Source organism: Apostichopus japonicus, chromosome 18 (assembly GCF_037975245.1).
Source record: "Apostichopus japonicus isolate 1M-3 chromosome 18, ASM3797524v1, whole genome shotgun sequence".
In the NCBI taxonomy this organism is placed as follows: Eukaryota; Metazoa; Echinodermata; class Holothuroidea; order Aspidochirotida; family Stichopodidae; genus Apostichopus; species Apostichopus japonicus.
In genome coordinates this window covers 12,591,557-12,617,914 of record NC_092578.1, presented here as the reverse complement: position 1 = coordinate 12,617,914, position 26,358 = coordinate 12,591,557, and the positions used below count along the sequence as shown (strand labels likewise).

Sequence of the window (26,358 nt, the reverse complement as noted above, 5' to 3'; positions counted from 1 at the left end):
ACAGTACTTCCGGTTGCATATGCCATATGCAGTGTTATTTTCGACGGCAGAAGAGTCGAATTATGTTCGCCTGAGAGTCCATTGTGTGATGTGCACATGGAACGCATGTACACAATACCACTAGTACTACCAACAGACACGTACGTTGTTACACATTGGAAGCACGGACGTACGTTCCTATTATAGCGATTCTTAGGTAGTACTGTCAGTTTCACGGGGTCTCAAGACAAATGCAGGTTGTACGATAGTCAAACAAATTACGAATCTTTCTACAAATCACAGTCAGAACATACTAGCTCTTGTATAATTAGCATCACGTTTCTGAGTGACAAATGTGAACAAAGATTGGAAGTTGAAGTATTTGCAAGGTAAGGTCAAACGTTAAGACCAGTGGCCGCCACAAAACTAACGTTATGCCTAACGAGTAACGGTAATGTTGGTTGTTACTGTAGTAGTATACTAGTTGTATGCCTGTTACTTGTGTTAGTACTTTAGTGTTACTGGACTAGGACTAGCCGAGGCCCATCGATTTGGTACGTTAATATGCTCATAATATAGACAAAGATTAATACTATACGGTGTAAAAATAGTGTTATACCGTAGTTTTCCATGTTCCCTAACTGCAAGAACATAGGCTGAGGCCTAGTTAGCGGTACTGATGGAGTGATGGACACTGCTGTAGATGCAACTTCACAGATATATGTTTCATTTAGGCAGAATCTGATGGAATCATTGTTGAAATAACATATTTGAAGGGCAGAACCAAACCACAGAGAAAAGTCAGAGAGATAAATGCCATCCTCCCTTTAAAATAAAATCATGTGTGCTTTTACTAACTAGTAGCACAAAGGAAGTCTTACTTGTACTAGGCTACTACAGTACTAGGCCTTAGTACTACTAGTATTGATGACTTGTAACCCAACTGCCCAACAAAGTTAACTAATCTGAGACCTACATCATAGCTTAATGTTAGACTTTGCCAATTTTGCTTTTGTTGATAAGGGACAAAATAATGTGATGTCATACTGTCACCATGATCTGAATACTTTGTTGGGAGTACAGTATCAGTGTGTATAACCCTGCTAGGTCCTAGTACTAGTAGTAGGTATATATCTAGTTTACTTTATATGTCCAGACCCTAGCAGAAATTAACTTAGTTTAAGTGGGGAAAAACCCATTCAAGTATCAAGAGAGACAAGTAGTCCCCATGATTGATTGATTTGTGCAATCCATTCCATTTATCAATTTAAATCCTCTGCGAATAGTTCTTGTGAATGTTGAATCTAGTAAAAAAATTACGGAAGTTGAGGTAGTGACACCTGAATTAGCATTCCTACCATTCAAAAAGCAAAGAAACACTGGTATTGACATTTTCACAAGTGCTCAAGGCAAAAGTGTACAATCTTGTGAACCTGAATTAGATCTCCTGATAGCTTTTAGCTTCCAAGGTGATGAGATTGAAAGTCATAGCCTCTCTCTTGGTAGGCAACGTCTCTCTTTCAGGGAGAGAATTAACTTTTTCCAAAACATTTTTTTTCTGTAGTAAAGTAATGTTTGCAAGTCTGAATAGCATACTCAAGAAAAGGATCTAACACAGCGGTTAAACTATAGAGAAAGCATCATCACCAAATGTCCTCTATTTGCAGAATATAACTACCCCCCCCCCCAACCCATTGCGTGATAAAAGCACAGTCGTATTGTACAACGTTACAATATTAAGCAAAGGTCAGTTGTACTGCATTTGTTTTGGAAAGAGAAACACTTTTACCTTGGACAATATCAGCTTAGGTTATTTAAGTGATCATTCGGTGGACCAAATGGTTTTGGACCACTGGAATACTGTTAAAGATGCACCCCTGGCTTATCTTAATTGTGGATCTTAATTGATTCCAAATTGTTGTAATGTTTCCTCACGTTTTGAGTTCAACACCATTCCCTGCCAATCATGGGATCTTAATCGGACAGGCAGCTGGATGGGTCAGTGCAAAATCAAGTGATGCAATCTGAAGGAGAAAGATTGACAATGAAAGTACATCTACTAGTTTGAATCCATTACCAACATGAATGGATAATTTTTCTCAGTTTCCAAAAATTCTTAAATATGACCTTAATTTTACAAACCATTTGATAATCTGGTCAATGATACCAGTAGAAATTACGGCCACTGCATGAGCTTTTACAACATATGACTTTCTTCTCATAGTCCTTTGTTTTATGCAAAAAGTAAGTTTGTAGACAGCAGATGAAAGAGATGCAAGCAATAATCAGAGTGAGGAACATTTGCAAAGAGATTATTATTTGTAGATTTTTGTTAGAGCAAAGGAGGTCAATAGGGGAGAAGAAGTTAGGGAGGATACATAGTAATAATGTCAAAAGAGTACATGAGTGTTATAGGGATTAGGGATGAAGATTGGAAAAGGTGAATGCCGCAAACCAAATGATCATGTATTTCTCTCATGGATGTTTATGTTGTGGGGCAGCTAAACCTGGTTTAACAGCTGCACCCTGAGGTCATCGTTAGGAAGAACAGGTTATAGTTTGTACAGTAATAAATACCCTCACTACAAACATTCTATTAAACAACACTACATCAGTGGTCTGCAACAACCGACTTTGACTATCGGAGAGGCTAAGAGCATAATCAACAGGATGTTGTAGATAGAGGACAACCCTACAGATGCTTAAACTTTTATCATTTTGCTTTCATTGGAAACCTGTGCAGAATTTGGGGAATATGCTTTCCAACGAGGTACTGTAGACAATAACATTATAGCAGAAAGCACAATTTGAACATTTTGCTTTAAATATGACAGTCCATTGTCACTGTCTCTAAATTTGTAAAATGAATCCAGAGATAAACCCTTTTATGCCAAGATGATGTCAACAGTGTAAAGAAGCATTGAAAGATATGGATAAGCAGAACTTATGGGAGGGGTTTCCAAATTTCCTATTTGTTGTTGTTGCTCAATGATATGGTTTTACACTGCTATGGTGCCTAGCATTTTTTTCTTCCTGTTAGACTGACATGGAAGTTTCGAGGTGTTTACTGTACCTCCAGATGAGCATATATACTAGATGAATTACACACTTGTTTTATAGACAGTATCATTTTGTAAAGATCAGTTAACTTAAAAAGCTAAAATGTTCTTAAGTTAAGAAATAAATAAACAATAGGCTATATCGTAATACCAGATAATCACAGTTACCTATGAACAGTACTGTACTGCATAATACTCTTCTAAGAAACTTTTCAACATCGGTTTCAGATTCTTGATTGTGTACTTTGATAAACAAGGCTAGGGAATTTCCTTGCTTCATATCAAATGTCTGTGTCTTCAATGTATTTATTATTTGTTGCTTCATTATTAATGCCATTGAAAGTTATGTTTAACAAACAACATTCTATTTCCTGGAGGCTTTCTCAAAGACTTTTGTCAATTTTCTTTTCCTAACAGGGGGCAGCATTGACCATTAATGAGATGGGATATGTCTTTTCAAAAATATGGAGTTTCTTCACTAATGAAGGTAAGATAATTATTATATTAAACAAGGATTCATAAATTTTCTTGGTCAAGCACAGGTATAATGAACATATTTTAACAAGTTTGCCAAAGGCAACTCCGTATCCCATACAACTGGGAGCTGCACTCGACACAATAACTATTGGTATTGTGACATTGTCCATAGTTAAAGTGAGCCTCAATAAACTTACCCATTCACAGCGTTATCTGAAACCAAGGAAGGAATGCTCTTAAAAATATCACCGGAAGACGTCTCTTGACAATGCTGGTCAACAGTTCACCATAGTACAGTACTTGACTGTGTAGTCTATGCCAGTATTCTGTAGTGTGATAAGTTAGAAGTGTCTACCATCCTAATTAATACATACTGACATGAGGTGATATGAAATTGATTGCTCAGGGAATCATTTAGTGCTCAGATTTTGTGTATTAACAGGTCTATGAATTTTGTCTCATAAAGTACTATGGGTTCCTATACAGTACAAAACTGCTACACAGTGTTTTGCATAGGTATCTAATATTTGTCCATATTGTATAGAATTGTTGTGATGCGATACTGGATAAACTATTCCCTGTTTGGTATCCCAGTGATGAGAAACCATGAAGATTCACTTTTTCATTATGGAATAGACATTTTCCTTGCTGGATTCACACTTTTTCTGGTCAAAGGTCAAATGTTATAGTTCCAGTTGCAATCTTTACAAGATTCTGTAACTTAGAAGAGAACACAGTTACTTGACTGTTAAGTGTAGTACATAGTATACAGTAGATGCCACCAAGGTGTTACATTGAAATCCAAATGGTACTCAAAGCAGCTCTTTCAGTTGATTTACGTCCTGTTTTTATACTAAAATATCTTTAACCGTCTCAACCATACCATTAATGACATGTCCCTACAGGGTAGTACAGGGGATTGAATCCTTAGGTAGCCTCCCTGACCTAGTACGAAATCAGCAGAGAGAGACTGTGGATGCAACGCCTTCGCACCATTTAACCTCATGGGCTCAACATTCCCCCCTGTCTCTCCTCTTCTCATAGCCACCCTTTTTGGTTTCGATGATAATCCTACCCTTTGCATTCATGATGGCGTATGTGTGTAGTGTATTTATGCATTTGTGGGTGTGTGTGAGTGCGTTGGTGATGCCCAGATTGTAAACACGATATCTCAAGAAGGGAAGGTCAGAAAAATTTTGTGTGTAGAAGTACCACATTGAGTACAAGAAACCTATAGTTTTTGGTCAGAGTCAAAGGTAAATTGGGGTCACCAGGGGTGAAATTGAGAAAACCTTGTAAATGCGATATCTCAAGATTGGAAGCTTGGTCCGACCTCTAATTTAGTGTGTAGAAGAACCACATTGAGTTAAAGAAGCCTCTTGTTTGGTGAAGGTCAAAGGTCATTTGGGGTCATCAGAGGTCAAATCGTGAAACCCTTGTAAACATGTACACGCTCACTATACATTACGTCAGATTCATGAAGAAAACTGCTGATGTAACATCATCGAAACCACAATGCATTTTTGCATTCTGCTTTCTCCACACCTTTCTGTCTTTGTCATTCTCTAGTTTATTCCCTACCTCTCCTCTTCCCCTGTTGGTTTCTTTCATTCTTCTCTCCATCACTTGTCTACTAATCCCCTTACATCCATCTCTTTGTGTTCACCATGCTCATTAAACCTGTCTGTATTCAGTGCACGTTTTGTCCCTTCTGTTACTGTACGTTATTTGTCATTTAGCCTCTGAAGAAGATCCTGCTAGGATCGAAACTTCAGGCCAACTTACTTTTACATACAATCTCAGATCAGTAGAGGTCTATTAGCTTACTTTTTATTTAGTGTTCCAATGCTGGTTAGCAGTTATGAAGGCTCAGAACTCAAGTACTATGGTTTCTGTGTTAAAATACTGCTCTGCATCTTCTGAATTGTATAGCAATTTGCCCATTTTACGTAGTATTTTGCGATGCTGCAATGTCAGATAAATTATTCCCTGCCTAGCCACATATTATTTCAAGCATTTGTAGTAAAAACGCCAAAATTATGAATATCCAAGAAGTGTAAAATTCTGTTTTCTACGCTACTATGAAAAGAGTCCAGGCGCGAACAGATGCTGACGATTCAATCAAATTTCTTAAATTATTTACTCGCTAACCATCATTTCGTGGAAAACACTTTGTGAGTGTCTTAAGTGTGATCAATCACAATCTTATTTTGGGTGATACTCTGTAGAGTTGTGGAAATTACAGACCAAACTCAGAAAGCTGCATTAATACCCTTTAGAAGCACGAACCGAATTAGAAAGAAACTGGTTGAATGACCTTCCTTCCAGTATGCTCCTGTCCATGGTGTATGCTGGATGTAAGGATGTCAGACTATCTAAGAATTGCACAAAAGAGTTATTAATATACGAATAGTAATTATGCAAACTTTGTGCAGCCAGAAAGACATCAAGTTAAAGAAGTTAATATTTCATTGACTTGTTATTACACTCTATGCTGTTTTTTGTGTGTACTGGGTTACTCATTCAGGAAGACCAGTCACCAGACTATGATAATGTACTCTTAATGTCTCATTAGTTTCTCAGTAAGTAAATGAATGTAAACTATAGATGTTTCGTGGGGTAGCTTTTCTACATTGATTGCTTCTCTCTGAGCTCTCTAGTGGTAAGGTTTGCAATTAAGGGTAAAAAAGTACAGCTACTGCTAATGATGGTTGCGTGATCAGTTTTGAAACGATTGCTAAATCACCCATTTGAAAACGACTACATGTAGGTAGGTCTTCCAGGAAACTAAACAGGCTTAACTAGTAAACTTTGTATCTAATGTACTGTACCGTTCATACAAAGTGAATTTAAGTCAGATATACCCATATCTTGGGTTGAAGCAGATGGTTCATCCAAAACTAACAGGTTCAGACAGTCAGCACTTGCCAAGCGTATGTTTGTGTTGTCAATTAAAGAGATGCCCTCACAAGGTTGCATAATTAAGCATGAACTTGATAGAGATCAGAGTAGTGTTGAATATGAGGACCGTGTGTTTTATGATGAACAATTCCTACAGTTTGGTAACACCATTTGGAAACGTTTGCCTGTGATGGTTGGATAATTGGTGATTTGGGAAACTTGCCTTTTTCTGTCTCAAATTGTTTAAATTATGCTTAAAGCAGGCATGGTTGGGGACAATATAACTTCACCATGTTAGTTTCAGATATTCTGTCTCCAGTGTTATGTTTAAAGAATGGCAATGCAAGAAATTGAATGACAGTTAACCTTTAACACTCAATATAGTACTTAAACTGGTCAGCTTGAAGTTGTTGATTGTGTGTAAGATTATGTCACTGCAGGCCATGTCAATACGTTCATGGACTTGTACAAACTGAGAATGGAACAATCTTGGTGGGTTTAATTGTTTGATCAAATTCCTATCCTATTTTGAGTATTGTACTGTAATCAGTAGACAGAATCACTGAAATCTATTGTACGATAGCCACAGGGGTTGTTTTCAGTTGGTGAATCTTATTCCAGAAGATGAGACAAATATTAATCTGGCTGAGTGTATCCATATTTGACTGCTTGAACTAATCAACATCCTGTTTCTGGACCCAAAAAGTGATTGGACCGAGACGAACAGGTGAACCACCACATGATGGAGTACACATGTCTGTCGCGCAGTAGCCGGGGATTAATCTGTCTGTATAGTAGTACAACACTCTGCATGTCAGACAAGCTCAATTGTCCCATCAGAGAAATCAATCACAGATTTTGATGACCAATTGTAGGAAGGAGAATTAGGAAGTGTAGAGTAAGTTTAGATTGAAATCTTTGTCTCTGTGTTACTTGAAATGTGAAACAGCTGTCAGTCCAGAAACATTCAGCATTTTAGGAAATCAACTGTGAACTTTAATCTTTAAAGGTTATCTGTTTAGAAAGGCACTGTTTCATAGTCTAAACGTATTAAAAGAAATGAACACAACCTCCCTCCAAATTCTGTTGCTACCAATTTATCCCTGACAAAAGATGTGGGAGTTATCAATGGGACATTCAAATATTTTGTTAATCAGAGTGAAAGTTAACATCAGGGGGTGGGGGGGGGTGGTGGGTTGGTGCATGGCCCCCAGTGGTACCTATCTGTATGAAGGACTTGCCATAATACCGAATGTACGGTAACCCTATTCTCTATGAACATCATATGTATGGATGCAATCATACATTGCTCACGGCTTGTTTACCACTAAGATGAAAAAGTGGTGTTTGAGGGAGTTGTTATTATCTCTGATCATCTATAGATGTTATGACAGAAATTGTTACAATATTTTGGTACTGGTAGAAATGGGACTCCATTCTGGTGGCAGAATTCATGTGTTTGCCAATTCTGACAAATTTGAAGAAATAGAGCTATGTTCTCTAGAGAGTAAAGTGGTTCCTCTTAGTAATTGGGTCATTGATAATGATCTTGTTGACAGGTTTGTGTTAAAAATCCTTCACCTAAAGATGATTTAGAAGAATTTTTGAATGAGTTAGTTCCCAACTAGTAGTTCCCTGATAACATAACATTCTGCAAGACATATAGAATATACTGCATAGAATATATACATATAGAATATACTGCAGAATAGGTAAATTAATTGAAAGCTTGTTCTGCATGTATACTGTCAAGGCAAGTAACCACTGGGAGGGGTCTTCACTCTGGTTAACCCTTTCATAGCCAAGGTCGGACAACTTTTTTTCAGTGACCATACATTAAGGTCATTAACTGCCAGAGCTTCAAGGTCCTTACTATGATATATTTATTAATACCACAGAGTGGAAAGTTATCCACAGTGTAATATGCTATTAGCAGGCTCAACTTTTGAGTGGCATTACATATATGTGTTATAATACAGCACAGTAATTAAACATATGATGTTATTGTACTCTGGTTGAATCAACAAAGTATATTTGTATATACTTTCCCTGATCAACTATGGAACAGTGCAAGTGGCAAGCAATTTGACTTCAACCAGGTGCTTTATCCCAGGGCAGGAATTATTATACTGATGACCAAACAGCTTTAACCATTTGTTCGTTTCTCTAAATTGCCATGGTGCCTTGCAGCATGTCTTGAATTTGACAACATTTGGATAACTTAATTTGATGGTATGTTAGTAATATCCTTATATACAAAGTAATAAGAAAAGGCCTTGATGCCCAAGCTTGCAAACTAGAGGATAGGTTTGCAAAGAACCTTGTATCGCAGAAAAATAGATTTGAGATTCATTCGTGCAAAATTTTCCACACACATCCTAATACTATGAAAGTATTATAATTTCCAGAAATAATTAGTCCTTGCATATATATTTTCAAGGTATTATTGAGAGATTTTCTGCTGTCCATGGCCCTCAGAATGGCTACTGTAATGTATGGGCCACTGTGAAGTGGTATATTGTAGTACTTCATTCGTTATAAGATACAGTACTAGTACAAAGTCTTCAAGCATTATACATGAGGTAACAATGTAAACTATTCATGTAGATCAATAAACTGTTCTCATTATGTAAAGATGAAAAAGAACTTCCGTTATTCCTCCTGGATACTTGGATAGTCCATAATGGTATTCATGAGTGTAGTCTTTAAACATTTATTACCAGAGAATGCTCTATTTGATGAGAATTTTGGTGACTAAGCTGTGTTAGCTCTCTGCTTGTAACAATAGGAATGGAAGCAACCCTTCCTGTTGCTTTGCCTGTGTTCAGATGCACCACTGTGTGAGTATAGCCCACTATCATATCCTTGAATAATTAACACTGTGCAGTGTAACCTGGTCTGAGTGACTGGGTTCACATTCTTCACCTCCAGGCAGGCCTGAGTTTGTGTTTGTTCTGTGAGTAAAGTTTCCACATGCCATTACTGTGGTTAAACCATTCTGTACTCCTTGTCATTCAGGCTAGGTGGTGGATCATGTAAATTTGGACTTTGTGTCCCCTCTCATTCAAATCCAATATTTAAACCTATAAGCAATCCACAATTTGGGGAGTTTTTGACTTCCAAGCGGTTTAAAATTCCACTGATTGATCCCCTGAGTAAACCATTAAAGTAAACCTTTTTAAGACTGCCCTGCCTGTTTTGTGTACTAGCAATGAAGGAGAGGAACCAGTCAAAGGATATGGCTAAACGGGTACACGTTGTCAGTCCGACACGTTTTCAGTCCGAAAATAAAATACACGTTCTCAGTCCGAAAAAACGAGTTTTCAGTCCGACACGTTTTCAGTCCGAAAATAAAATACACGTTTTCAGTCCGAAAATGAAATACACGTTTTCAGTCCGAAAATGAGATACACGTTTTCAGTTAGGGAATGAAAGCAGTTTTAATGCCATAATATCACCAATAAACGGTGACAGCCGAACTGATAGTAAAAAATTCGATTGAATCTTTTGTATTAAGTCTCACATCACCGGCTTCAACAAAGACTTGGGACCCCTTAACAACTATCAGTTCTACAAACATATGTAATCCGTTCTTCGCTCCTTAATCAGCTTCCTGTACAGTCATGGTTTGTTTGGTTCTAATTCCATCAATGCAATTTACACTTTAAACCTAACGTCATACTTTCATTGTGTTACATTATGTACTTTTCATTCGACTGCCAATATTGCTGACGAAGGTCCCAGGGGGACCGAAAATTCCAATATATTTTCTAAACTTTACTCCTTATTTGTCAATTATGAGTATATACGAAAGATTTAATCGATTTCTTTACTATCAGTTCGGGCTGTCACAGTTTATTGGTGATATTATGGCATTAAAACTGCTTTCATTCCCCAACTGAAAACATTTTCGGACTGAAAACGTGTATTTCATTTTCGGACTGAAAACGTGTATTTCATTTTCAGACTGAAAACGTGTATTTTATTTTCGGACTGAAAACTTGTCGGACTGAGGGGTGTACCCCGGCTAAACTGCCAATTGAAAACATAGATGCCCAGAGACTGAGTGACCAGGACAGCATATGTAATATATAATACTGTAAGTTTAAACACCACATAACATGGCCTTATCAGAGATGTGGTCTTTACTACAGGTCTTCTATATTCTTATTTACTTCACTCCTCTCTTACCTGTCTCCTACAACACTAACACACCATTCCTAGTCTACCTAGACACAAATGGTATAAATTTTAGCACTGCGCCCCCGGTGACCTCTCCTATGGGTCACCGCACACCGCTCACTATGTATATTATGTTGTTATAACTAGGAACTTACAGCGACTACTGTAGTACCCCCACCCCCCCTCCCCCCCAAAAAAAAATACAAGTTAAGTTTACAGTACAGTAGCTGTCTTGAGAACCCTTAGAAACAAAGTTTATAAAACTATTTCACTATTCACAAGCTGAGTGTATTAAAAGGCTTTGAAAAGAAAGTATGGACTTCACCAGATCTATGATTTTTGCTTTGCACATTCGTCTTCAGTAAACCTTGACATTTACTTCACGACTCTCCTACCTGTCACCTGTGTGTCTGCTCTTGTAAATATGTATGTACACTTTATTCAAAATGATGTAAAACTATCAATCATTATGGTTGAAAAAATGTATCAAATAGTAACTAAGATTTATAATGCGCTAATTATAAACAAAATAGTTGTCAAAAGCGCCATACATATAAATATGAATAGAAAGAAAAGCAAAAATAATAATGCAACAATGAAATATCATATATCAAACTTTAGCAATTAAATGTTTCCCTTCCAGTTCTCATACAGTATACATGTTATGCTGCAGGCTTCTTTCGAGATAAATGTTCGGTGAATAATTTATCAGGTATCGTATTGCAAATTGCTGTACAAAGTCCAAAGATATATAGCAGGGGGTTTTTGTGCACAGGAATCATTGTAATTCCTAAGAGCTTAACTTTTCAAAGTCTTCAAAACTGCTACAGCACATACACAAACTTTGGAAAACAGTAAATTATTCCCCTGATTTTACTAATTATTTCAGATAAAAGTCAAATGAAAAATAACCAGTCTGTTATTAATACAGTTAACATTATTACATGACTAGTCACTGTGTAGTATTTAGAACAGACTTAATATTCAAACTGCCTAAATGCCATACATTATATTATCACCAATGAATTTGAAGCATGGCTTGTGTACAGTTTGTACAGTGGTACCTCACTCTGCATCATCCTATTGGTCTCCCTGTCATATTTGTAGAACTGTGAAACCACAGATCCATTACTAGCTTTGCTCTTCTTTTATACTCCCTGACCTTTGGTTTAACTTCGCCACTCATGTGTCTGTGCTGGCTTGAGCACCACCATCACACTGCTCCTACTACAGTAAAATCTTGGTACATGGCTATCAAATCATTGTGCTTGTTTATATTGTTGGGTATAACATGCTGACATATATGGTGGAACAAGTCCCTGTATTGATATTGGGATATGATCTTATGAATACAGTAGCTTTTATCCTATACACCTTCCCTGTTGTGAATTATGACTGAAATGTGGGTGTAAAAGTGAGGGGAGTGAGGAAATGGGAGCATATATATATACTTGAGGGGGTGGGAGAGGGGTGGGGAGGGGGACAATGGGGAGGCACATATTTTTTATACAACATATGTATACCAGTGTACATACCATTTTTTATTCTCATCATTATCTGAGCTGATCATGTTCTTGTATAAATAAAAAATCACAAATGAATAACTATTAATGTATTATGCAAATTTCAATTTCATCAATTGTCTTTTCATCTGTGATGCATTTATTATACTAAATATGGGTAAAATCAACTGGAGCAAATTTGGTTGAAACCTATTTAGGTATGCAAGAATATATTACTAGTGTTGCTTTTTGCCTTGCAGCTTTGAGTGGATTATGAAGCTTATTGGTCCGAAAACTCATTGGAAATGCTAACATTCTGTGTGCAAAACAAAAGTACAGTGTCTGTGTGGTGCATTGTGTAGCAATGTGACTATTTTGCAGAGCATTTTGTTATCTTTAAATAAACTTGATACGGTCCAAAATAATGAATTTAATAATAAACATGGGCATGACAAGTCATTTAGCCTTTGAAGAAGATCCTGCTAGGATCGAAATGTCAGGCCAACTTACTTTTACACATTCTCTTACACAGGCTCTCTAGTGGATGAGCAGTTTGTTAACAGTTTTATTTTATTTTGAGTTGTAGGATAGTGTTCAAATTTTCATTAGCAGTTTTGAGGGCCCTTCATTTGGTCTATGAAATACTATGATTCCTGTGTATAAAACTGCTATACATCTTTGCAACTATAGCAATTGGACCAGCATATATACCATTTTGCTATTTATGAGGTTTCACATAAATTATCCCGACGTGGTATACCAGATTAACCAAAGCAAACTTTGACATCATCAAAATTAGTGATGAACTTGGTATTGCTACATGGACATTGAGTACACCAGGTACAGGATATACCGATATAGTGTATATCAGCTACAGGATATACCGGGTATGAGTACACCAGGTATATGATATACAAGAGGTACACCAGGTATAGGATATACCAAGTATGAGATACACCAGGTATAGAATATACCAGGTATGAGGTACACCAGGTATAGGATATATCAGAGGTACACCAGGTATAGAATATACCAGGTATGAGGTACACCAGGTATAGAATATACCAGGTATGGGATACACCAGGTACACCAGATATACCAAGGTACACCAGGTGTAGGATGTACCAGAGGTAAACCAGGTATAGGATATACCAGGTATGAGGTATACCAGATATAGGATATATCAATGGTACACCAGGTATAGGATATATACCAGAGGTACACCAGGTATAGGATATACCAAAGGTACACCAGGTATAGGATATACCAGGTATGAGGTACACCAGGTATAGGATATACCAGGTATGAGGTACACTAGGTATAGGATATACCAGGTACAGTAGGTACTCTTTATGACAAACAAACAGAAATGAAAGTTTAACACAGTTATTTGTTGAAACTTATTCAGTTGTTGATTTTTTAACTATTTCAAACATGCATACCTTCATGAGCATGTACTGTAATCGACAAATTGAGTCACAGATTACTTTTAAAGGACGTTCAACATTGCATATATTGCATAGAGAAAACATGTATTACAATGGCAATCTCACCCCCCCCCCCCCCCCAAAAAAAAAAAATGGAGGGTTGTTGTAACAGCTGACTTCAAAACAAACAGTGTATCATGACCTATCATTATAAGAAAATAAATAAATAAAAAAACATGTCCTGTATTACTGTGGAATACTTGCATATCAGTGGGTTTGATGATGATGCAAACATTAGTCTGAATATTTTACTCAAGTTAGAAATCAAATGTTTACAAAGTATAGTATGAGTCATGATGGTTTTACTGGCAGTGGAGTTAATGTTAATTTTCATGTAGTTAATGTTAATTGTGAAAGTACCCAATATCAATACTGTAGCTGTCAAAGTCTGATCAGTTAAGTACTGTACAGTACAGTACGACCAAGTCTGTAGTATTTAACTATGTAATGTATTGTATAGTAACTGCAGACGCTGGTTTTGCTAAATTACCGCAATTATACTTCACTCCTGTCTTTTCTGTATCAGATCCATATTAAAGCACTTTCCCATCTGGCATCTACAGTACTGTACTGAATCTAACTGATTCAGTACAGTGAGTATCGTTGTTGGTTAATGCCAACACCAGTACTGTTTGGGAAATAAAGCACTTTCCCATCTGGCTTCTACGGTACTGTACTGAATCTAACTGATTCAGTACAGTGAGTATCGTTGTTGGTTAATGCCAACACCAGTACTGTTTGGGAAATAAAGCACTTTCCCATCTGGCTTCTACGGTACTATACTGAATCTAACTGATTCAGTACAATGAGTATCTTTGTTGGTTAATGCCAACACCAGTACTGTTTGGGAAATTCAGACTACACATATGAATCTGCTCTCAGCAGCATTGTACTATTCAAATAGGATTGTGCTTCATTAAAGTAACACCCCTCCCTCCCACCCATCAAACCTCTTCCTAGGGATAATCCTACAGTAATTTGCAAGCTCAAAGGAAAATGAAAAAAATGCTACATAGTTGAGTTATTAGAGTCAGGTTACAGATATGCAATTGATAAAAGTCTTTAGATTTAGTGCTGCTTTAAGAGAAGTTCTGGTGTTTTGTATTCAGGACTGATATAGAAAGACTTAAAAGAGACTTAATAATGATGATGAGTACTGCACTCTTAAGAACAGCATGTTAATTGGTTCATTGTTAATGTCAAACCATGCCTTTGTCCTCATTCAAGTAGTTTTCCAGCTGCAAAGTTTTCTCTTCTTAAAGTAAAGTCACTTATTGTAGGTCATACTAAGGGTGTGACATCTGTTGGCAATAAGGTGGTTGCTGTGGAGATAAATCTTAGGTCTGTTGGACATAAGCTTATGACAAAGGAGGGTTGGCTATGGAGATAAATCATAAATGTTAGGTCTGTTGGACTTAAGCTTATTTGACAATGGGGATTATCCTTTAATTGTTGGCAATGAATGATACTTCAAGTAGATTAACAAGAAACCCACAGAAGATATATTCAGATCTTTCTTTTAGTACTTAAACTTGGTGAAATTTCATTGTCAGTGAGAGATCTCTTTAGCTATAGAGACCATTATGTGACATTCTAGCATATTAGGGGGCAATACTGATGACTTTTAAGTTTAAAGTTGATAATGTACACACACAGTGGCGTAGGAAGGTAATTTTGAGTGGGGGGGCTGAAGATTGATGGCCGGCCTGGGGGAGGGGTCTAAGGGGAGGGGTGTCCCCCTCCCCTTTGGATTTTTTTGGAATTTCCAGGTGGCCTCAGATGCAATTTGGTGCAATATAGCACACTTCAACATCCCACTCCATTTTGTAAATAATTTTGCATTTTCACCTGGCCTTAGATGCAATTTGGTGCTCCAAATGAGATTTTTTTCTCATTTGGAAATGAAAAAGGGGTTTTTTGACTTGTGGAGCGGGGGGTGGAATGATACTTCCGCCCCCCCCATATTTTTCACCGGGGGCTGGCGCCCCCCGGTTCCTACGCCCTTGTACACACATGTGATGTCACATTGGTTGGCTAAAGGCATTAATGATGTACTGTGATCTTTGGGTCAAAGTATAACCACTATGAAGCAATGCTGTGTTTGGACCCTCATCATAGTCCTTGCAAGTAGTTGTACACACATGTATGTATCATCGTAGTCCTTTCAAGTACAGTGGTTGTACACACATGTATGTCTCATTGGTAAGATGTAGGCATATTATTCTACTGTTTACTCTTTTTTTTGAATGGTTTATGTTTGCCCTTGAAGGTTTTCCCATCAAGTGCTACACCTGGGTACAAAATACCGTTCTGTATTTCGTGAGTTCAGTTGATGCACTCTGCAGCTAATATACTTTCTGTGGCAACAGCTGTTTACCAGCACCATGACATTCCAGGATTGTTCAAAGTAAACATTTGTGGACATCTATGGCAGCATTTTAATAACAAGATATGTTATAGCTATTAAACTCTGCCCATTAGTCTATTTTGCAAGTACTGAAGGAATCAAGGGCTGAAACATTTCTCATCTAACTGACCAGCAAGCTACTGTACTGTAATATCACCTGATAAGACATAGATAGTAGTTACTGGTGGGATTCTTGCTGTTTATTAAAACCATTCTTAAAATGTAATTGTGGGCTGTTATACATATTGTCTTTACTTCCATGCAGATGGGAAATAACATAAAAATTGCTTCTTTTTCATTTTTTTATTTATATTTCAAACTTGTCCTTCATCATTAGAATATGTACTTGTCAACAGCAGTTTATAACTTGATTGGGATGAATAATCCTCCTCCAACCCTCCCTTCCTGTATATCTGTGTGCGTGTGAAATTTTGAATGTTGCTTTTTGCAAATTAATGGCTCTGAGGTTAAGTGTGTATTAAACTACATGTGCACTATCCTTATTTTGTTTCATGGATGACCACTTTAGGCAAAAGTTAAGTCTTAATGTGTTATGGTCCAAGAAAAAAGAACAAAAAACAAAGAACAAAAAAACTAATGCTGGTAATATTTCTATAGCTATTCTGGTTTTCAAGATAATCAGCTTTTAAAAATAGATATAGTCTCAGGAAAGCTCCTTTAAGGCTATTAAATTGATCATGACAGTTGGCTCCTCATTGCAGGTCTTCAATATTGTTAATTTTACTCCTTTGTTTTATTAATTATAAGATATCAAACAAATCATGTTCTTTTGACTTCATATGTGTTTGTGTAAACTTGTTTGTGTTGCATCTGAAGAACTGACCTCATTGTGTATTAGACTGCAAAGTCCAGTCACTTTACCTGATGGACCACAGCTGTTTTTTTAAGGGTCATTTCTCAAATATAAAAGGTGGTATAGAAATTTAACCTTGACTGATAGCAGCGGTTTTTTATATTTCCACAATATCAGAATTAATTTTGTGCCAAAAGTCATCAATTATCTTTTACGTACTGATTATTTAATAGTCTGTATCCCAATAAATGACAAAACCCTCCCCATTTTTGTTCACCTGTAATAGGCAGGCAAGTAACCTACTGTATGCAGTCAAGTTTGTGTGTGCTTGTGTAGGTGTTTGTATGTGATGCCCAGCTTGTAAACACCCCATCTCATGATGAGTAACCGCTGTAATTCTTATATTTGGCATGTGGCTTCCCCCTAATTAGTACCAGAACCCTGTTGTTTTAGGTGGAGGTCAGAGGTCATTTGGGGTCAGCAGAGGGCAAAATGTGAAAATCTCCAGAACCCGATCAACAAAGGAGCTCATATGTCATGGGTATGATCGCCGTATGAAATGTAAAGATTTTACACTATTAGGTGTAGGTCATTGAAGGTCATCAGAGGTCAAACCCTGAAAACTTGGTAAGCACAATATCTCAAGCTAGGAAACTCCATGAGATCTCATATTTAACATATGGCTTCCCTATCATGAAGATCCCTAATGTTTTCGGTGGAGTTCAAAGGTTATTTAAAGTCAGCAGTTACCAAAATGTGAAAACTACATGTACAGTATCTCTCAAAGACCGAAATTTGGTCATTGTTTATATGTGCATGAAAGATTACTCAAATGATGGGTATAATGTCTACATTATACATATTTGTATACAGGTCAAACGTCATAAGAATTCAACAGAGACATCTGAAAACCTGAAAACATTGTAAACATGATATCTCAAAAAGGGAATATTGACAGTCATATTTTACACCAAGGTTATAAGTGTTCACAGTGTTAAATCCTTTTTTATACCTTTTGGAAATTCATCATCATGTGTGCTGCACCTCATATTGATCAATGTTGACCACTTTTATCACTCAGTAGTGGGAAAAACACTGCATAGAAGGTCATTGAAAGTTTACTAAAAAAATGACTCCAACTTTTTTCTGACTTAAAGAAAACATCATCAGATAATGATCAGCCTTGGTTTCAGCAATCCAGTATGTGAAAGGACACAGTGGACTGTATAGTAAACATCATGCATATGAAACCTAGACTTAATTGTTCTTGCAAACATCTACTCACAGTAGTATTTCATGTGCATACTTTCAGTAGTATTTCCCTCTCACCATACCATATCATTGTACATAACAGCTGTAAGATGTCATTGCTAATTTCAGCTAATCAAGAGGGCAAAGATTATATAGCAAAGTGCCACTAAAAGATGATTTCCTTCTGACCATTAAATACAGGCAGTATGCTGAAGTCAGTTTATCAAATTTCACCACTTGACCTTAACAACAGGTCAACCATTATCTGATCATCTATAGTTGTAGTGACAGAAATGGCAACAATATTTTGGGTACTGGTATAACTGGGACTCCATTCTGGTGGCAGACTTCATGTGTTTGCCAGTTTGGACAAATTTGACAAAACTGCTATGTTCTCTAGGGAATAAACTAGGTTCCTTTAGAGCAATTGGGTCATTGATAATGATCTTGTTGACAGTTTTGTGTTTATAATCCCTTATAAAAGATGATTTAGAAGAATTTTTGAATTGAGTTAGTTCCCAAGTTGTAGTTCCCTGATCATATAACATTCTGCAAGACATATATATATGATCTATATCTATATACTGTATATATATATATATATATATATATATATCTATATATATATATCTATATATATATATATATCTATATATACATATATATCAAGACAGTTAACTACTGGGAGGGTCTTCATACTCTGGTTTTGTTTGTTTCTGTTTTTTTCTCATTAATGTCAGTGTTATGTATTATTTATTTTTTTCTTCACAGAGTACAAGGTGATCATAGTTGGGTTGGATAATGCTGGTAAGACGACCATTCTTTATCAAATGTAAGTACACTTCTTTGTTTAACATACCCTACTGTAGTCAAGCAAACAATTTGCATTTGGTCATCAATTGATTGAAACGATGAAGGATTACTCAAAATAAGGTTACAAAAGATGACACCCAGATATCCTAGCTTTTTTTCATCAAATGAAAACCAAATATTACCCAGTGAGAACTATGCATTCATAATTTTAATTAATCCTCAACAATTCTCTTCACCCAGCCACTTTTTCATGAAACCACATGCAAAAGCAAAAAGTTTCTAAAATGTCGATAAGTGGAACGTAACTAGTTAAAAAACTGGTGTGCAGTGTTTTGGGATATTAATATTGAACTGTTTGGAAAAAATAATTAAAATACCAACACCAACAAGTTTACATTACCTTGATTGCAGATTAGCCCACTGTATTACCTAGGGTTATCTGCATATAAATATACTGTTAAATTGTTAGGCTGTTAAACACATACATTAATTAGATCCTGTGAGATCCTTAACCTCCATTTTATTAGTTCTTTCCCTCCACCCAATCCCCCCCCCCTCCCCACCCATGTAACTCTTTTGATTATATAATACAAAGAGTACAGTATGATACCTATCTTCATACATGTGTAATGCAGGGGATAATTTCTAATTTGTGTAGCTGCGAGGTTTGTCTCTAATAAAATATGATCGTTCCTGTGTACAACAGCTGCTATAAACATTTTTACACTTGTATCAATTTGACCATTTTGCGATGAGATACCGGATACATTATTCTCTGTAATGTGTTTATGATTTTCTTCCAGACTCATGAATGAAGTTGTACACACTTCACCAACCATTGGCAGTAATGTAGAAGAAGTCACATATAAAAATATCCATTTCCTAATGTGGGATATTGGTGGCCAAGAATCACTCAGGTCTGCCTGGGCAACTTACTATGCAGGAACACATGTAAGTACATTAGTTAAATGAACTTACTATGCAGGAACACATGTGAATACATTAGTGTAATGAACTTACTATGCAGGAACACATATGAGTACATTAGTGAATTGAACTTACTATGCAGGAACACATGTGAGTACATTAGTGAAATGAACTTACTATGCAGGAACACATGTGAGTACATTAGTGAAATGAATTTACTATGCAGGAACACATGTGAATACATTAATGAAATGAATTTACTATGCAGGAACACATGTGAGTACATTATTAAAATGAACTTACTGTGCAGGAACACATGTAAGTACATTAGTGAAATGAACTTACTATGCAGGAACACATGTGAGTACATTAGTGAAATGAATTTACTATGCAGGAACACATGTGAATACATTAGTGAAATGAATTTACTATGTAGGAACACATGTGAATACATTAGTGAAATGAATTTACTATGCATGAACACATGTGAGTACATTATTAAAATGAACTTACTGTGCAGGAACACATGTAAGTACATTAGTGAAATGAACTTACTATGCAGGAGCACAGCTCTCTCTGCTGGACATTAGTATTTCAAATTTGAAAGTATGTTTCTTCAACATTTGAAAGCAGTTCATAATGGCAATGATTTTTGTTTTAATAATATTGATCAGTAAATAATCATGTAACTAAGCTAGCCTGGAAGACCACCTGCTCGATAAATGCAGCTTTTACTTTAACCAGTAAGCTCTCACACATTTAGAGACAGTCTGTGTGACATTTTTAGCTTATATACTGTAGCAGCTACAGTGTAGCTAACACATTGAGTGAGGGACAGTTTGTATGATAAAGTTAGCTTGTATACTGTAGCTTACCTCCCACAATGGAAAGCAATACAACAGGTTCAGCTCATATGTGTGTCACATACTTGCCACTTAGAGAGGCAATCTGTATTATAAGTCTTTGATTTGTCTGATCTTGAACTATTATTATTTCCTTTCTTCCTACAGTTTGTTATTTTAGTCATAGATAGTACAGACCGAGAGAGGTTACATGTCAGCAAAGCAGAATTGTACAACATGTTAGCTAATGAGGTAAGATATCTATTAAGAGTCTGTTCTTGAAAGAGTTCTTTTCACCTGAAATGGGAGAGAATACTCTTTCGGAATATCCAATGCTTGTAACATTACTCATATTCATAAAGGATAACGTTCTTGAGTTTTGTGGGCTTTCTGATATATTATAGCAACTTGATGAATGTTGAAATCTGTAAAGTGTTGCTAATTGAAGAAGATTTCCCAAAGCCACATCACAGCTGGGAGGTTGGAATAATACCTGAGAATTGCAACCATGCTGCTGGTGTCCAACGTATATATGGAATCACAGATTCTTTAAAATGTCTGGTATATATGCGGTTTTACACCACATGCTTGGATAAGTTTGGTAGGTTTGAGGCTTCCTCCATTATTTGCTATTAAATCCTTTCAAAGTTCATATGCAGCTTTAATAGGGTTGAGACTTTTTGTGGTTCGTTTTGACAGGATCTTAAACCGGCTGCCATGCTCCTGTACGCCAACAAACAAGATGTCAAGGGATCAATGACCCCCGCAGAGATCTCTCAACACCTGAACCTAACATCAATTAAGGATCACAAATGGAATATACAAGCTTGCTGTGCCCTAACAGGGGAAGGGTAAGCAAGAATCACAGGATGGTGCTTCTGTCTATGAGCACATATAGGCTGTCACCTGGACTATTTATAGAGAAATGTATGTATGTTTGTATGTATGTACGTATGTTTGAAGCATCTGCTGAAAACACCCCATAAACCAAGAAACAATTTAGTTCTGTTTCCAAAATGTCCAAGTGTTTATTTCCTGTCATGGGACTGCCAATGGTATCCCTTTGTATTATTAGAGTGCTCGAGGAGGGGAAGTCATCCAAGCTTACATTGTTCAATACATTAATAGTCAACTGATACTTAAATGTGACATACGTTGAGACTTGTAAATACCACTTCTATACATAAATGTCATGTTAGACTTGCTCATGGCATCTATATTGTAAATGAAGGAACAAACTGGGGCCAAATGGAAGATTCTTGTCAGCTGTTTGGGTGTGGCAGGAACTGGTCTCTCTCTCTCTCTAAGTTTATGACAAAGGTCGAGATTTCATCTTCTTTAAGACCGCACACTGATACCTTAATTGAATTTGTAGAGATGACATCAAACTGAATAATGGTGGCAGCCTTTTTTGGCAGTCTGCATAAATAAAAAAATAAAGTTCGCAGTCTAAATTCTCAGAATTCCACAAATGTTGCAAAATTCAGGATAGAACTTCTTGGAATTTCTTTCAAAAGGGTTAAGCAGAAATTTTTATCCAAAATGTTGAATGGCTTTTAACATTTTTTTTTTTTAAGATGAACCTTAACATTTATGTTAGTGTTTGATTGGTATGCATTATCAATATTGGCTGATATGCTGTAATATCTGCTAATTTTGATCCATTATTGGTATGTGTATCTCCAATCAATTGCCTATTGCAGACAACCTCTATTGCTACTTTCAAAGGAAGTATGTATGCATCTCTGAGATAAACTTTCAATATATTTAACCTCAAAAGGGAATGACCCTCCCAGATATTTGAACTACTTATATAATCCACCAAGTTTTGGTAGCTCATGGATTGGAAATAGTGTTTCCTTCCTTCTTTTGCATGGACGATAAAGCACTTCAGGTTTCTCACCCACTTTAGTGTAGTGATGCATATATGTCACATGTAGCATTAATTGTACATTGCGTACAGCTGTCATGGTTGTGTAGAACAGAGCAGTGTAGTGTTACTACCGATGCTTTCATTCACTATTAAAACAAGCAGTCACGAAACATTACAGTAGTAAATTTAACAGAAACTAAAACTTGTTGAAGGATGACTTTAGGTAGAATTTTTGTTTTGATATGTTATAAACCGAGGAGAAAGGAATATTTGAGTGCCAGCAAGGTTTACTCTAGCTTTTCTGGATTTCAAGATATTCACCTTTAAAATAACCTAAATCTCCTTTAAGACTAAGTTGATGATGCTATTGGCTCCTCAGTGCAATCATAAATGTGAATCCATTGTTTTATACAATATCTTAACCAAAACATGTTCTTTTAACTTCATATAAAAAACAGAACATTCTTGCATATGATATTCAACATCACTTGTCTTTGGCAAATTGGTAACATATTATCAACACCTCATTTGAGGCCATAAAGGTGTTTTTCCCCCCATTGAGTGTTGTGTAGTATCTGAGGAACTGGCCTAATGGTCTATGTGTTAGACTACATATTTCAGTCACTTTAACTGATGAGCCTCAGTTGTGTAAAGGATATTCCCTGGACTGATAGAAGTGGTTTTTAACAGGCTACAACATATCAGAACTAATTTTGTGCCAAAAGGTCATTCCTTTAATGAGTGTTTGGTGTAGGAATGTGTCCAGGCAACTGGTAGCAGACTGTTTTGGCAAGTATTGCAGAAGTTAGGTTAACATTGCCAGAGTAATTGTGAGAAAGTCATTATGAATGATCTGTTCTTCATCTCTTTGACAGATTATATCAAGGCCTAGAGTGGATAGCTAGTCAGGTTCGAAGGTGACATTAAGCTGTTCGTAGCTTCCAGGTGAGTACTGTAGACAGACTCGGGTTATGAATGATACCCAGATCTGAAGTGGCTTCAGTTTGAGTCATTTGATCTGTAGTGTTTGAAATATAGTCAATGTATCATCATAGATGCAAATAGGAAAATATTAAGCAACTTATGCAACTATTTCCCCTTTTTGTGTAAAATGAGGGACTGGAGTTCTACTGTGTTAACAAACTTCGTGATTCTAAGTCAAAGTTCTCTTGTGCTTGAGAAATTTGTAATTGGTTGGAAAATATAGTTTTAAAATAGTGCACCCTTGAATTGGTCGGTTGGATTTTTAGAGTGAGAGGCTCACTTTGGTGGTGATTACTGTCATTGATAACAGGCAAATATCTGCATAAAGACGGTAGAAAGTGTCGTCAATGTAAGATGTAGGGAAACCTGTCTAAATGATATATAAGGAAATAGAGAACACAACATTAGCAATATCTGTTAGCAACATCAAATTATGATTGGTGTAAACTTCCTTTTGAGCGAGAAGCAAAAGTGTGTTAGGAGAACCCCAACACCGCAACCCCCAAGGAGATGTACTCAATTGTAATCGTTACCAATCATAATTAAGATGCTTAGATAGAGAGAAAATATCAAAACGTTGATAGCTTGGAGTATAGTAGAGAGAGTTCAAACTTTGCCTAATTTAAAACTTTTTCTTTCCCTGGAACTGATTGCCAACATGTTTTAATAATTCTAAAACATGAAACAAACACAGGATGGGAAACCTCGTATAATACCACAAATAACAACACATAGGTCATGTGAAGTTTCCTTTGGGAATTCATAATACATTGTTCTGAAATTTTCATTGTCTGTGGAAATTCTGCAAATATTTCTGCATCTTTAAGTCTTTAACTACACCAATGTATCATTTTGTATTGGGGTATAAATTCATGTTTTTAAAAAGTTCTCACATTTTTATGAATGCTTCTGGCAATAGCAAATTTACTGATATTTATCATGGCTTCTTGATAATGTACAATCCCTGATCCATAAAGTGAAATAATTTTTGTACAAACATGTTGCACATTCATGGAATTTGTAAAATTAGAAACTATTGAAGACTAAAGAAACATTCCAAACGTATCACATTACCATGAACAAATCAACAACAATATTGTGAAAGTAAACTAAAACCGTAAAGAAGATCTGCTCGGATGACACCATAGACCAGCAACTATGATCCACTTCCTGGAGTGAGCAAGGGTTGTTTCTGGTAAAAATAGTTTTCAAACAGACATATATAGACATTATATATACATCCCATGCAAGGTACTGTGGTTTCTGACAGGTCCCCAGCAGAGAAACAGCTATATAGGGAATGCTGGGCGCTGGGCTTGTAACCCAGAGGTCACTATTTGGAAGCCTGTTCTAGCCATAAAATTCTTTGCTCTTTTCCATTGTCTTAACTTTCTCAGCAAGTTTTCTGTTCTTTGTTAGCTTATGTAACCATATCTAGAGTGAGCAACAAGATATAACCATATCTAGAGTGAGCAACAAGATACAACCATATCTAGAGTGAGCAACAAGATACAACCATTTCTAGAGTGAGCAACAAGATATAACCATATCTAGAGTGAGCAACAAGATATAACCATATCTAGAGTGAGCAACAAGATATAACCATATCTAGAGTGAGCCTCAAGATTTAACACTAGCTAGAATGAGCAACAAGATATAACCATATCTAGAGTGAGCCTCAAGATTTAACCCTAGCTAGAACGAGCAACAAGATATAACCATATCTAGAGTGAGCAACAAGATATAACCCTATGTAGATTGAGCAACAAGATATAACCATATCTAGAGTGAGCAACAAGATATAAACATATCTAGAGTGAGCAACAATATATAACCATATCTTAGAGTGAGCAACAAGATTTAACCATATCTAGAGTGAGCAACAAGATATTTGAGATAGTGTTTTCAACCAACAGTATGGAATTTTATCGTTTTTTAAGTAAGTATTTTCTGCCACTGAAAAATCCCTTAAGGTTATAGCAATTGTTTTATTTTTTCTTTTCTTTTCTTTTAGATTTTACGTCACTCTTCTCTTAGGGTGTGGTCGAAAATATCACCCACATCAGGAATATTTATAAGTTGTTTGAGAGGTTGCCATCATTTGGAGGAAACCTGTTTGATGTTACAAAGATTATAGCCAGAGGAACAGAGCCACAGCTCTGTATATCTGTATTGCTGCACCTATTATTCTCTTACTACTGGTTATGATTATTGCTAACATAATATCGAGGTTGGCATTTCAAGTATTTCATGAGCCAAGAAACGAAACAAAATCTATGACATTGGAGAGAAGGTGAAGTTACCAAGGAGCAACCACCAAGAAGATCTCTTACAATTATTCTTCCAAAGTCTTGTTCAACCGGAGCCAAAGATGTGAATGGAGTAAGAATTTTCTGTTGGATTTGACAGGAAGTAACCTTTGACATATTGAAAGCACTTGGTTCCTGTAAATTCCATTCTTTCATCATTGTTTGTCTGGCAGAAGTTATCCAATCCAACTTTGGTTTGAAGTACACCGAATTAACTCTTTAGACGTTGTGCCTTTCTGTTGAACTGATGTGTCAGTATCGTAAGGATATGCCAGACAGTGGTTGCTATGGATACAAACTTGAGTTAAATGTTACCAATTTGTGGTCTTTTGTTTGCTAAGACATGCCCACACCCTTGGTTGTAGATTGTTGTGTGAAAGAAAGTTCAAACTTATCCCTCATTCGATGAAAAGATGCCTCCCCCAAGATAGTTCTGGACTACCCAAAAGTTAATTATTTGGTCAGTTGTTATTTTGACTTTAGTTCAAAATTGTTATGCATAGATTTTTAATCACATTGATCTTCCTTTGTGTTTATTTTATCCAGTAGAA

General features: G+C 36.4%; 1 protein-coding gene across 2 annotated transcripts; it reads left to right on the top strand.

Moving 5' to 3' along the window:
* On the top strand, positions 1 to 26,358 carry LOC139959053 (ADP-ribosylation factor-like protein 5B). 2 transcript variants are annotated; one of them, XM_071956593.1, is made up of 8 exons: positions 1 to 368; positions 3,456 to 3,525; positions 18,831 to 18,891; positions 19,676 to 19,823; positions 20,810 to 20,893; positions 21,341 to 21,492; positions 23,390 to 23,459; positions 25,513 to 26,358. In XM_071956593.1, the coding sequence occupies exons 2-7, from the start codon at positions 3,480 to 3,482 to the stop codon at positions 23,433 to 23,435; spliced, it is 537 nt and encodes a 178-aa protein (XP_071812694.1). In that variant the 5' UTR covers positions 1 to 368; positions 3,456 to 3,479; the 3' UTR covers positions 23,436 to 23,459; positions 25,513 to 26,358. The 2 variants fall into 2 exon arrangements, with proteins under 2 accessions (XP_071812694.1, XP_071812693.1); XM_071956592.1 differs by lacking the exon at positions 1 to 368 and adding an exon at positions 2,720 to 2,749.